The 11,769-nt window shown below is 34.7% G+C and overlaps 1 protein-coding gene and 2 pseudogenes across 2 annotated transcripts; 2 read left to right on the forward strand and 1 right to left on the reverse strand.

Annotated features, from left to right (window-relative positions):
* Positions 1 to 314: 314 nt before the first annotated feature.
* LOC140891909 (enoyl-[acyl-carrier-protein] reductase [NADH], chloroplastic-like) lies at positions 315 to 4,272 on the reverse strand (annotated as a pseudogene).
* Positions 4,273 to 4,605: 333 nt separating this feature from the next.
* Positions 4,606 to 7,678, forward strand: LOC140891754 (zinc finger CCCH domain-containing protein 52-like). Of its 2 annotated transcripts, XM_073300384.1 has the most exons (3): positions 4,606 to 4,805; positions 5,334 to 5,391; positions 6,666 to 7,678. In XM_073300384.1, the coding sequence occupies exons 1-3, from the start codon at positions 4,733 to 4,735 to the stop codon at positions 7,417 to 7,419; spliced, it is 885 nt and encodes a 294-aa protein (XP_073156485.1). In that variant the 5' UTR covers positions 4,606 to 4,732; the 3' UTR covers positions 7,420 to 7,678. The 2 variants fall into 2 exon arrangements, with proteins under 2 accessions (XP_073156485.1, XP_073156484.1); XM_073300383.1 differs by lacking the exon at positions 5,334 to 5,391 and having other exon boundaries at positions 6,677 to 7,678.
* Positions 7,679 to 7,791: 113 nt separating this feature from the next.
* Positions 7,792 to 11,199, forward strand: LOC140888521 (putative GDP-L-fucose synthase 2; annotated as a pseudogene).
* Positions 11,200 to 11,769: the final 570 nt, after the last annotated feature.

Raw genomic sequence — 11,769 nt, forward strand, 5'->3', positions numbered from 1 at the left:
TGAAATATAATTGTAGGGGTATGATCGTTTACTTTTCTATATATATATACGTGGTTGTCAGTTTAATTCTGTGATTATTTTTTTCACAATTGATTTTTTGATCCTTTCAACACCGTAAAATTTGATAAAATGCAAGTAATTTTTATAAAAGAAATAAAATCGACTAATGAAAAATAATATTTCGACTAAAATTAATGTTTACATATGCTTTAAATATAGGTTAATGAAATTTTATGGTTAGAAAATTAATAAAATGAAAATAAACCTGTGTCGACTTTCTAGATAAAATGAAATAAGCTTGTGTCTAGAAAGAAATTATATTCCAACTGAAATGAAATTCTCAGTCCCAAACGATACAAAATGGCAACAAGTGACTCCCAGAGTGAGCAACTTATTTTATCACCAAAATTTTCAGGTTAAGGTCACTTGAAAATTGATAACACAAAGGTGGGAAGAATCATCTTTTATTGGCTTTTGGAATATCAAGATCCCGAAATACCGGGCTATCGACTCCGACTCCCATTGCATTAAGACCGTTGTCGACATAAACAACAGTACCGGTGATCGCAGATGCCAACGGAGACGCCAAAAAAGCAGCAGCATTCCCAACTTCATCTGTTCCATTTATCAACAACAGATTCAGCATAATAATAACAGATACAAATACCAAATACACACTTTCCACTTTCCGCGTTCCTTCCTATTAAAACTTTCTGTTCACGATCGTATATTCAGAAATGGACAAAGTAAGATAGTCTTTCTGGTGAAATTTTTAATGAACATGTAAAGTAAAAGTTCCATAGTCGAATTTGCAACAAGTGGATTATTTCTTGTTCAGTCATGAAAGTTCATCTCTACTCTCTCAGACTCCATATCACACATGACACAAACTCAGTCTTTTTACACCATCTAAATTATGAGCTGGAAAATGTTTTTATTTCATTGCTGCTGCAACCTGGACCTCGGGTGCAAGGTAGTTTATGAGCAGCTCGACTTTTATGAAATTTGGATCGAGCTCGAGCTTTACTATTTCAAGTTACATCACTTGAGTTTGAGAGCCATTCTTTTATTATATTTCATTTCATAGTATTTTATTTTATAATTAAATTTTTAAAAGTTAAACAGGGTACTTTTATAAACAAATAGTGTACTCGAGCTCAAATATCTATCCAAGCGAGATAAAAATCTTGCCAGACATTTTCCTTCAAGATTAAAATATTTTTTTGAGTCAAGGGCTCGACTCGGCTTGAGTGCACCCCTATAGGTGGATCCAAATTTAAAATATTATGGAGAGTGAAGTTTGTAGTTTAAGAGAAATTACTATCACCCATAAAAGATGAAGAAGATGTACCAGCAGTCAGCTCTTTCTGCAAGGGTGCATTCTCGAGTGAGTAGTCAATCATCATGTCAATAAAACGATAGCCTTCGCAGCACGACTTCTTAATGGGCCTGAAAGTTCACAAATAGGATTTACTTAGATTGATGTGAAATCCTCCTGAGGTTGGATTCAATACATCTTGTAATACTAGTGCTTCACAAAATCCCATCTATCTCGGGGAAAATTGAAAAAGGCTTACTTCAAATTTAGAATACCTGCAGATATGGTGTTGACTCTGATGTTATGTTTTCTTCCAGCTTCAAAAGCCAGCACCTTTACCAAACCAACACATTTCATCCGAAATTATTCCAACATTTGAACATAAGGAAATAAAACAAACCATGAATCCTGGAGGACTCACCCTTGTGTCACTTTCCAGAGCAGCCTTTGCTGAACTCATGCCACCACCATATCTGCATCAAATGGAGAAGTAAATCCCGATGTGTAGAAATGTGAGACATGTTTTGTTTGAAATATTAAAGAAGTAACTAGATTGTACCCTGGTATTATCCTCTCAGAAGCTATGTATGTCAGAGAAAGTGTAGCACCACCTATGCAACAAGAGAAACAAATTAGAAAATAGAGCTGGATGGTGGACAGATTAAACTAATTTTCATCGAAACACTTGAAACGAAACAGTAAAATATAACACAGACCTGGATTCATAATAGGCATAAAATTTTGGACAAGAGAAACAAAGGAATAACTTGATGCAGAGATGGCCGCAAGATAACCATTCCTTGATGTCTCTAGAACAGGTTTACTAACCTACATGCAGGGTCCAAATAGTTACGAGAAACGATTAAATGACAAAATGAGAAATCCGAATAAATTAAAGACATACCTCTGGACCATTGGCAAGTGAATGCACAAGTATATCGATTGTTCCAAAATCTTGTTTCACTGATTCAGCAACTTCCTGTGTGATATTGATACATGAGCGAAACTATCTATGATTCCACATGAATCAGAGGTAAAAGGAAAGACACAATTGATTTACACAATTCAAGATCCTTGCGAATTCAAGACACTAAAGCAATTTTTATGAGAAAGATGGGAGTTAAGCAACTGGACCGATGTTCAAAATGACATTAAAAAGTAGCATGATATAAAAAAGAAATTAACCGGTAACTTGCAGTTAAGAAAAAAAAGGTGACCTTACTCAAGTTTGTGTGAAAGAACAACAAGAACTGACTTTTGGTGCAATAGGGAAAAAAAGGTTAAGAGAAGGAAACAAAGGAAGTCTATAACAAAATACCTTCACTGTCCAATTTGAAGATCCTGCATACCGTTTATTTGTTCTGACCTGCATAATCAAGGAACACCTAATTTAAAGTAAAGAAAGTCTTTATAATGGGAATATTGCCAAAACCAAAAAACTTCTCATTACATCTTCAGGAACATCCTCGGGACAGTCATAAACTGCATCCAATGGGTAAACTTTTGTGATTTCCATCAAAGAACCATCTGGCAACCTATAGCATCAAATTCCAAACCATTGATCCACACAATAATAAAGTGATAAATATTATAAAACTATAAATGATGGATATAAGAAAATTCATGCATACCCGCGGGATTCATCAAATTTGCCACGGCGTAGGCTGGTCTCAAAGATATTTAGAGCCTGAAAGATGATGTTATCATCAGGAATATAGAACATGTATGCCAAAAAAGTTCAATTAACACTCGACTATGAAAACGTAAAGCTCATATACATACAGGCACCCATGTACCAACAAGAATTTCAGCACCTGCAGCTGCAAGAGATTTTGCAATAGCCCATCCATAGCCATTATCATCAGCTACACCAGCAATAAATGCCCTTTTCCCTGAATAAAGTCTAATCTATTATATGTATGCTTCCCTGTGTATGGCAATACTTCATCCGTTTCATTTCTATTTGGTTTTAAGATTTTTAAAAAATTTATAATAAGTGACATACTATGATTGCCGAAGATCAATAAGCACTCTGTATACAAAAATAATTCAGGTTCTCTCTCATTCTGATTAGATGACATTGGCTTCAAATCAAGTAAACTTAGAAAACTAAGCCTTTGTATTAGCATAGTTGATGATTCTCATATATACATTATAAACAGAAAAACAAGTCCAAAACCCAGGAAGACCCAACCTCTCAGATCAATGGGCAATCCGGGCAATGGCTGTTTATCACTTGCTCCGGGCACGGCCTTTACAACTTGGCTTGCAGACTTTGACAAATTGTGGCCAAGGACTTGGGAAAATGACTTTGTCGCAGATATGTGAAACACACTTCTAAGCTTTGTCCAAGACTCGCCCTTTTTTCCATTACAAAAACAAGCGATGCTTGACCTGGAAATTCCATGAGAGGCATAAACAAAGCAAGATTTTTGTGTCACAATTTGTGTGCTCGGCCTTGGAGTTGCTGTCGCAGTCGCAGACATTTCCTTCTAAGTTCCGAGGATTCTGCTGATGGTACACTCTATTACACTCAACGAACGGAGAACAGGGAAGCAATCAACAAATACAGAGACACAATTTGGACAAACAATCTCAAACCCAATGGCCAATGACCATAAGACATGATGGAACATCAAAGTAAACGCGTCCTCAAAATCAATCACACTCACCTATCACAAAATTTTCCACCCTTAACTGTAGAAGCTGGTGAAAACAGAGTTATGATCATTTAGATCAAACACGGAAAAAATTTGCAGCCCACTAAAGATCTTGGCTTTTTAATCCCAAAAGAACAGCATTAATCCAAGAAATGAGGCTACATCATAACATTCGAACAATGGATCAAATCTACAGACACACTAGTGCGATCGGGAACCCACCTTTGTCGAAATGACAACTGCAAGAAACCTTATTATCTCTGCCTTTTCTTCCTTAATTTCGACGAAGTGCATGAATTATGCAGAAGATCACTCGTAACAATGGGTTTTAAGAGATGTTTGGGTTCGATAAAAACTACGTTGTTGTTTGGTTTAGACTTTAGAGCGTAGCCAGCCAGCCTTAAAAATGCCGTTAGGAGCTTCGAGCAAAGCTAAACTATAGGTTTGCCTAATTTTTTATTTTTATTTTTTTCATTTTCTTAAATGTTTAGAAAATATTTTGGGCCTCAAGGATTGGGTTAGTCTTAAGAAAGAGGCCCAAGCAACATGTTTCGGGTCCAGTCCAACTACATTAAGTTTCCAAATTGCCAAATAGCCCAATTTTCATCATTATTATCCACTGCCCCTTCTCTCTCCTTGCTACGGCGGGAGAAAACCCTAAGAACAGATTGAGAATTTCTTTTGCCTGCGACCTATTAATTTTGGTTCTTCAAAATTTCTATCTTCCGGAGATTTCTCTGGGAGTTCCGGAGCCATGGATACTCGCAAGAGAGGCAGAGGAGAATCTGGTCTGAATGGAAGTGAAGGTTTCAAGAAATCCAAGCCAGGTATTTGTTTAAGCTAATTTAATGGTTTAAAACTTTGTTTATATTGTTATGTATTTGCTTCAATATCAGTGTACTTTCATTAGACAGTGTTTATTCCGTGGTGTTAATGTGAACTAATTTTCTTAACTTTCCAAGATTTTCTTTTGAAATTGAGATAATTTTTCTCTGTGGGATTGATTGTTCCTTGTTGTTCTTTGTCGCTCTTTTACGGATAATTAGATAGATTATTTTGTGAACGCTACTATTCATGCTGGAACTTAAGTTGGTTTTTTGTTTTTAAAGGGATACTTTGCAGAGTAATTTATCAAGATAAGAATATTTATGCAGTTACTATTTAGATTTGCATTAATTGTTACTAGCATGTAGCTAGCTGTCAAACTTTCGCGATGAATAATGTGTTAGGTGTGAAGAATAAACAATGCTCTTGGAATTTAATGTTGCTAGTTTATAGCTATTTATTTAATGTGAGTAAATGGTTAGAATCAAAGAACTCTAACGAGAAAACGTAATGAACGTTTTTTGCAACAGAAATTGACTCCATATCAAGTGGTATAGGAAGCAAATCAAAGCCATGCACCAAGTTTTTCAGTTCAAATCTTAACTTGCCTAATATAAAAGTTGAAATTCAAATGCTCTACAGTGTTGTGCAAGTTGTAAGAAATGTTTCATCTGTAATAAATGTTTCACCTTTTTCATTTACAAATAAATTTGTATTTGGTATCTGGAGTTTTTACTTGTAGCTCCACAAAATGAGTTCTAATGTCAGTATGTCACAACTTCCAAGCGTACTGATTTGTTTTTCGTACTGGCAAATATTAACTACAGTTAGAGTGACTTTTTCTAGCAGATATTAACTTATTGTAATATAACTTTTTGGAAATTAGTCTTTTTGTATAGTAAAGATCTTGTCTCACCATTTGCGGTCTCATTATATTACTCTGATCGAACAACATCGTTTTAAACATGAAATACTTCCAACTATATTTCATTTGAAGTGGAGGGTATCTTTGGTGTCTTGTCAAATGCCTTGTGCTCGTCCAAAATTAACCAAAATATCGCTATATGACAAGCTTGAATAATAATTTAGTGATGGACAGGGAGATAGCAAAAACCCATTCTTGTAACAACTCACTTTAAATTTTTGTTGGGTGAAATGCATACCTTGAAATGTTAGAAGATAATCCTTGAAAGCTTATTCCAAAGTCAGTTGATTGAAGTATTCTCCATAAGCTTTTCATTTTCTGTTTTTCATATCTAGTATAATTTATGATTTTTCCATGGAGTGGAAAGACAGGGTACAACATATTATAGGGTCAAAAGTGAATGAAGATGCATCCTTAGGGTTTTCATTTGAAATGCTCTATTTAAAGTAAGAAAACAGTCGCAAGGAAGGATCTAAAACTTGTTCCTAAATGTAACAAAATTGGAATGGGCCTTAGTCAATTTTGTTCAACTGAGTGGTGGTTTCAGAGTTTTTTTTTTTTTTTTTGCCATTTAAACTCCATTTTAAATTAATTTGGGCAGCCAGGGTCTGGTTGGCATTGTGCATTTTAAACTGGAATCTAAGTGGATCCCCTTCTTACCATTTTGTTTTGTTTTTTGTTCATGCTGTCTGAGCATTTATTTATTGTAAATATTATATGCTTCTGGCTGACATTTGAACAATTTCCTATGACCTGGGATGGTTTTCTCAGGCTTTCTTAGTGTTTGTTGGTTTGGTGGTTGTGGTGGGGGGTAGGGTCGGGGTGTGGGCCTGTGGGGTGGGGGGCATCAAGCACTTGAATCTTGAGTTCTAATTTTTTTTTTTTTTGTTCTGGAAGGTCCAATTCCGAATCTCTGATTTGAGCAAACTCTGTTGTGCAGCACTGCAGGTTGTCCATTTGGTGAGAACTGCCACTTTCTTCACTATGTTCCTGGTGGCTACAAGGCTGTAGCCCAGATGATGAACCTGGCTCCTCCACCCACCAGAGCCATAACTGGAGCACCACCTGCTCAAAATGGGGCTGCTGCTTCTGGCCTTAAAACCAAAATATGCAACAGATACAACACTGCTGAAGGTTGCAGATTTGGGGACAGTTGCAACTTTGCTCATGGAGAGTGGGAGCTTGGCAGACCCATCAATGCATCTCAAGAGGATGGTCCTCGTGTAGTTGGAGCTATTTCAGGTGGTTACAGTGGTCGAACAGAGCAACCAGTGCCGGGACCTACGGCAGGTTTTGGTGTTTCTGCCACTGCCAAAATCAGTGTCGCTGCATCCCTTGTTGGTGCAATAATTGGAAAGGGTGGAATGAACTCCAAACAGATTTGCAGGCAAACAGGGGCAAAGTTATCCATCCGAGAGCATGATACAGATCCAAATCTTAGAAACATCGAGCTTGGGGGTACATTTGAACAAATGCAGGGAGCTAGTGCAATGGTAAGAGAGCTCATTGTTACCATAGGCTCTTCAAATGGCTCAGTAAAAACTGTTGGAGGGCCTGGAGCTGGTCCTCCCACAGCTGGAAGCAACTTCAAAACTAAGCTCTGCGAAAACTTCACCAAAGGTTCGTGCACATTCGGGGATAGGTGCCACTTTGCACATGGAACGGTTGAGCTACGTAAAACTGGCCTGTGAGCGATGTTCACCTGTTTCTACCAAACTTTGTTGCCTGCTTTACTTCTCCATTCTTGTTTATCGCGAGCGCTAGGTGTTCACTTTTGAGTTCGTTATGTGATGACTGATGAACATTTGTAATTTAGTGTGTTGAAACAACAGACAGTAATGTAGTGTTGGTTGCAGTTTTCTCTGTCTTGGCTTCTCTTTTTTCATCCGTTGAATTTGTTCTTACGACATGCTTTTGTGAATGCTCCTGTCCATTTTAAATGAACCATGGTTCAAATTTGTTGGGAAATATGGAAGGATTCTTTTTTCGTAAGGCATAGTTTGGTGCATAGGATAAGACAAGTATATGATATATAATATAAGGATAAATTAAGAATAAGTAAAATGGTAGGATACTATGTTGAATGTTTGGTATGATTTTAATAAGTGTGATTAAATTTATATATTTGATTTTAATGACAAAATTAATCTTATCATAATGTGGCCTAGAATTAGGCGTGTTTAGAGTTTAGATGTTTTTATATGTGGAGGGTAATCATGTTTTTTTGTAGTATTTTTTTAGTTGTATTAAATTTATCACTTTATCAAGGGCCATTGACTATGAATGAAGAATTTTATTGTTTCCCTTCAATTTCGACGCCTATGATTCTTTGAAAAAAAATTAAAACCATATGTTTCCATTTTAGAAAACAAATTAAATATTCCGTTGTAAAAATATTGCTTACTATGAATGAAGAATTTTATTGTTTCCCTTCAATTTCGACGCCTATGATTCTTTGAAAAAAAAATTAAAACCATATGTTTCCATTTTAGAAAACAAATTAAATATTCCGTTGTAAAAAATATTGCTTAATCAAGTTTAAGAGCACTAAAACTTAAAGAGAAATTAAGCATCGTTCAAGCGAGTTTTTTTAAAACACTGGTTCAAATTCCATTTTTTCGTATTTGAAAGTTTACCAAGGGCCGGAAAACTTTCAAAATCCCGAGCTTAATGAAATTTAATCCATTTTCGTCTCGAAAAGGTCCTGACATGAATTTTCGGGATTTTTCCCATTTCGATTATTATCAGGAGAGAAATAAAAAAATAAAACATTTTTCGGACAGAATTTTCTACTTTTCTGAAATAATATTATAATAATTTTTTTATTAATAATGATTTATAGATTTAGTTGGCTAGGCACCGTTTGGTTTGATGTATGGTATAAGTAATATATAGATAAGTAGTATAATGCAATAAAAATAAATAAGAAATGATAGTTAATTTATTGGATTTGATTGATAGATTATGGTTTATTTGATTTGATTGATTAAATTTTAAATAAAAAAATTAAATGACTATTTTGTCCTTTTAATAATAAATAAAATAAAATTTATATTATTTATAAAGGGTAATATAGTAATTTGAATTCAATGATTTGATTGATGTGAGATAAATAATTAATGATTTGATTGATATAAAATAAATAGTTAATATATATATAAATAATATGATGAGAAGAACGTGAGATGGAATGAGATGACTTATACATATATTAATAATACGGTGAAAAGAACAGTGCCTAAATGTTTGGGTTTTACCTCATATAACAATTAATTTTGAAGTTAATTCACATAGTTATTTATGGCAGGGTGATTAAATAATAAAAACACGAAATGAAATTTAATTTTTTTGTATTTTTTTTTATAAAAAATAATTAATTTCATATTTATAATTATTTAATTAAGAACACATATGTAGAATAAGTAGCCATCTTTCAACAAAATTTATTTAGAGATTTGTGTCTCAAAGATTTTATTAATAATTATTTGATTTTTTTTCTTCTCTAAAAAAGAATATTAAAAATTATTTAAAATTTTTAATATTATATGTTTTAAGTTAAAGATTTATTTGTTTTTATAAATATAAGCTTTTGATAAGTATTTATTAAAAAAAATAAAAACATTTTTTTTAAACAAAACTTTAAACATGTAGAAATTTATTGGATATCTTCTCTTATTATCTCGAATATTTGAAATTTTGAATATTCGAGTCTCGAAATGTGTCGTATACAAAATTAGAAGAGAAAAATCTTCCATTTTTTTTTCGAGATAGCCTAAATCTACCATTCTCCCGGGTTCATAGTTATTTTATTTTATTTTTTTGGGGGAATAATTCATATTTAAGAGGGTGTTTGGCTAAACTTATTAAAAAGAGCTTATAAGCTGTTTTACGAGGTTATAAGCTGTTTTACGAGCTTATAAGCTGCTATATTTATTTTAAAAATAAGTTGTTAAAGTGTTTGAGTAAACTTTTTTAAGCAACTTAAAGATGTTGATATGTTTGGTATTATAAGATTTTTTTATTGTCAAAATTAAAGGGTATAATTCTATGAAAATATTTGTTTCGAATTATACATATACGAAAATAATTTTAGAATAAATTTATATTAAAAAATAAAATTGTTTTAATATTTTACTTTTAGAAAAATTATGTGATTTGTAATTTTTTTTAAAATAATATTTAATATTTAATGAGTGAAGAATAAGATGGAGATTTATTAAAATATTTAATGATATTTTAAAAAGATAAAATATTAAAATAATTTTTTTTTAAAAAAATATCTGCTTTGCTTTTTTAAAAATAGCTTTATAAATTATCAAACAACGTATTTTGATTTTGACGATGCTGTTTTAAATTTTTTTTACCAAACACACTTTGAGGACTTAAAATTCTAACTTGTGAAAAATATTGAATGTGAAAAAAAAGATTTGATAATGATGGAATAAATATTTATACATAAAATTCAAGACATCGTCTTTCTTTCAGGTTTCAACAATCACCATTTATGCCATCTCCATCGGCGGCCAGCGCCATGGATTAACCCCGATCGCCAAATCCGCCAGCATACTTGTCACCGGCCACCGCGGTCTGGTGGGATCCGCCGTGGTTCGCAAGCTCCGTTCCTTGGGCTACGCCAATCTCCTCCTTAGAACCCACTCGGAGCTCGTTCACATCAAATCCGCGGTGGACGCCTTCTTCGACGCTACAAACCCAACTACGTCATCTTGGCCGCCGAAAAAGTCTGCGGGATACACGCGACAACACCTTCCCCGCAGACTTCACCATCAACATCCAAATCCAGACCAACGTCATCACATCCGCCTTCAAACACAATACTGCTAAGCTCCTCTTCCTCGGATCTCCTGCGTTACCCCAAATTCGCCCCGCAGCCCATACCGGAATCTGCCCTATTGACGCTCGTTAGAGCCACCAACGAATGGTACGCCATCGCAAAGATCGCGGGCATCAAAATGTGCCAGGCATTTCGCATTCAGCACTCCTTCAATGCCATCTCCGCGATGCCGACAAACTTATATGGGCCCAACGACAACTTCACCCCGAAAACTCGCATGTAATTGCCGGCTCTGCTTCGCAGGTTCCACGAAGCAAAAACGAACATTGTGGATGAAGTAGTGGTTTGGGGGAGCGGCACACCGTTGCGGGAGTTCTTGCACGTGGATGATTTGGCTGATGCGCTAGTCTTTATGTTGGAAAATTATAGTGGATTGGAGCACGTGAATGTGGGGAGTGGAAAGGAAGTTAGCATAAGGAAACTAGCAGAATTGATCAAGGAAGTTTGTGGGTTATCAAGTAAAGATTGTTTGGGATTCAAGTAAACCAGATGGCACCCCGAGGAAGCTTATGGATAGCTCCAAGCTCGCAACTTTGGGGAGGGAACCGAAGATTTCGCTTAAAGAAGGACTCGAAGACACATTAAGATGGTATTGGAGAATGTTGTTGCGCAGCAATAGAGAGACTGTTGATTTTTGGCAATTTCGTATCATCTCTTTCTTGTATGCGCTGCCGTTATTCTACTCGTTGATGATTTATAGATTGGGGGTGAGAGCTTCTACTTTCGATTGATTCGTGAAATGTTTGTCACTATATCGTTAAAGAACAACTATTCCATGTTACGAAATTGGAAAATGTTATGTTGTATCACAGTATAAGTATCAATGTATCATGAAGACTGTGGTGTTGGCCATTTTTTTATTTGACCACTGATATTGTTAGTTCGATTTTAATTTACGATGTGATGATACATGGATTTTTAAGGATCATATATTCTCTTGAACTTTATTATGTTTCTGGGATGAAGTTTTCTGTGGTGGTTACATTACATGGTCTTTGGTTTGCTTAATGACTTCTTCGGATCTTAGTCATTCTGATTTGGTCTTATCACACTGTGCTCGTTTCTGAAAATTGAATGGCTTTTTCAGAAGGTTAGATTGAATGCCTTATTGAATCCTACTGATTGATGATAAGTTTTTATGACTGATTAGTGTCTGAGTAACGAAATGGTTATCATGTAACAAAGAAGG

The sequence above is a fragment of the Henckelia pumila genome, chromosome 3, assembly GCF_033568475.1.
Source record: "Henckelia pumila isolate YLH828 chromosome 3, ASM3356847v2, whole genome shotgun sequence".
NCBI lineage: Eukaryota > Viridiplantae > Streptophyta > Magnoliopsida > Lamiales > Gesneriaceae > Henckelia > Henckelia pumila.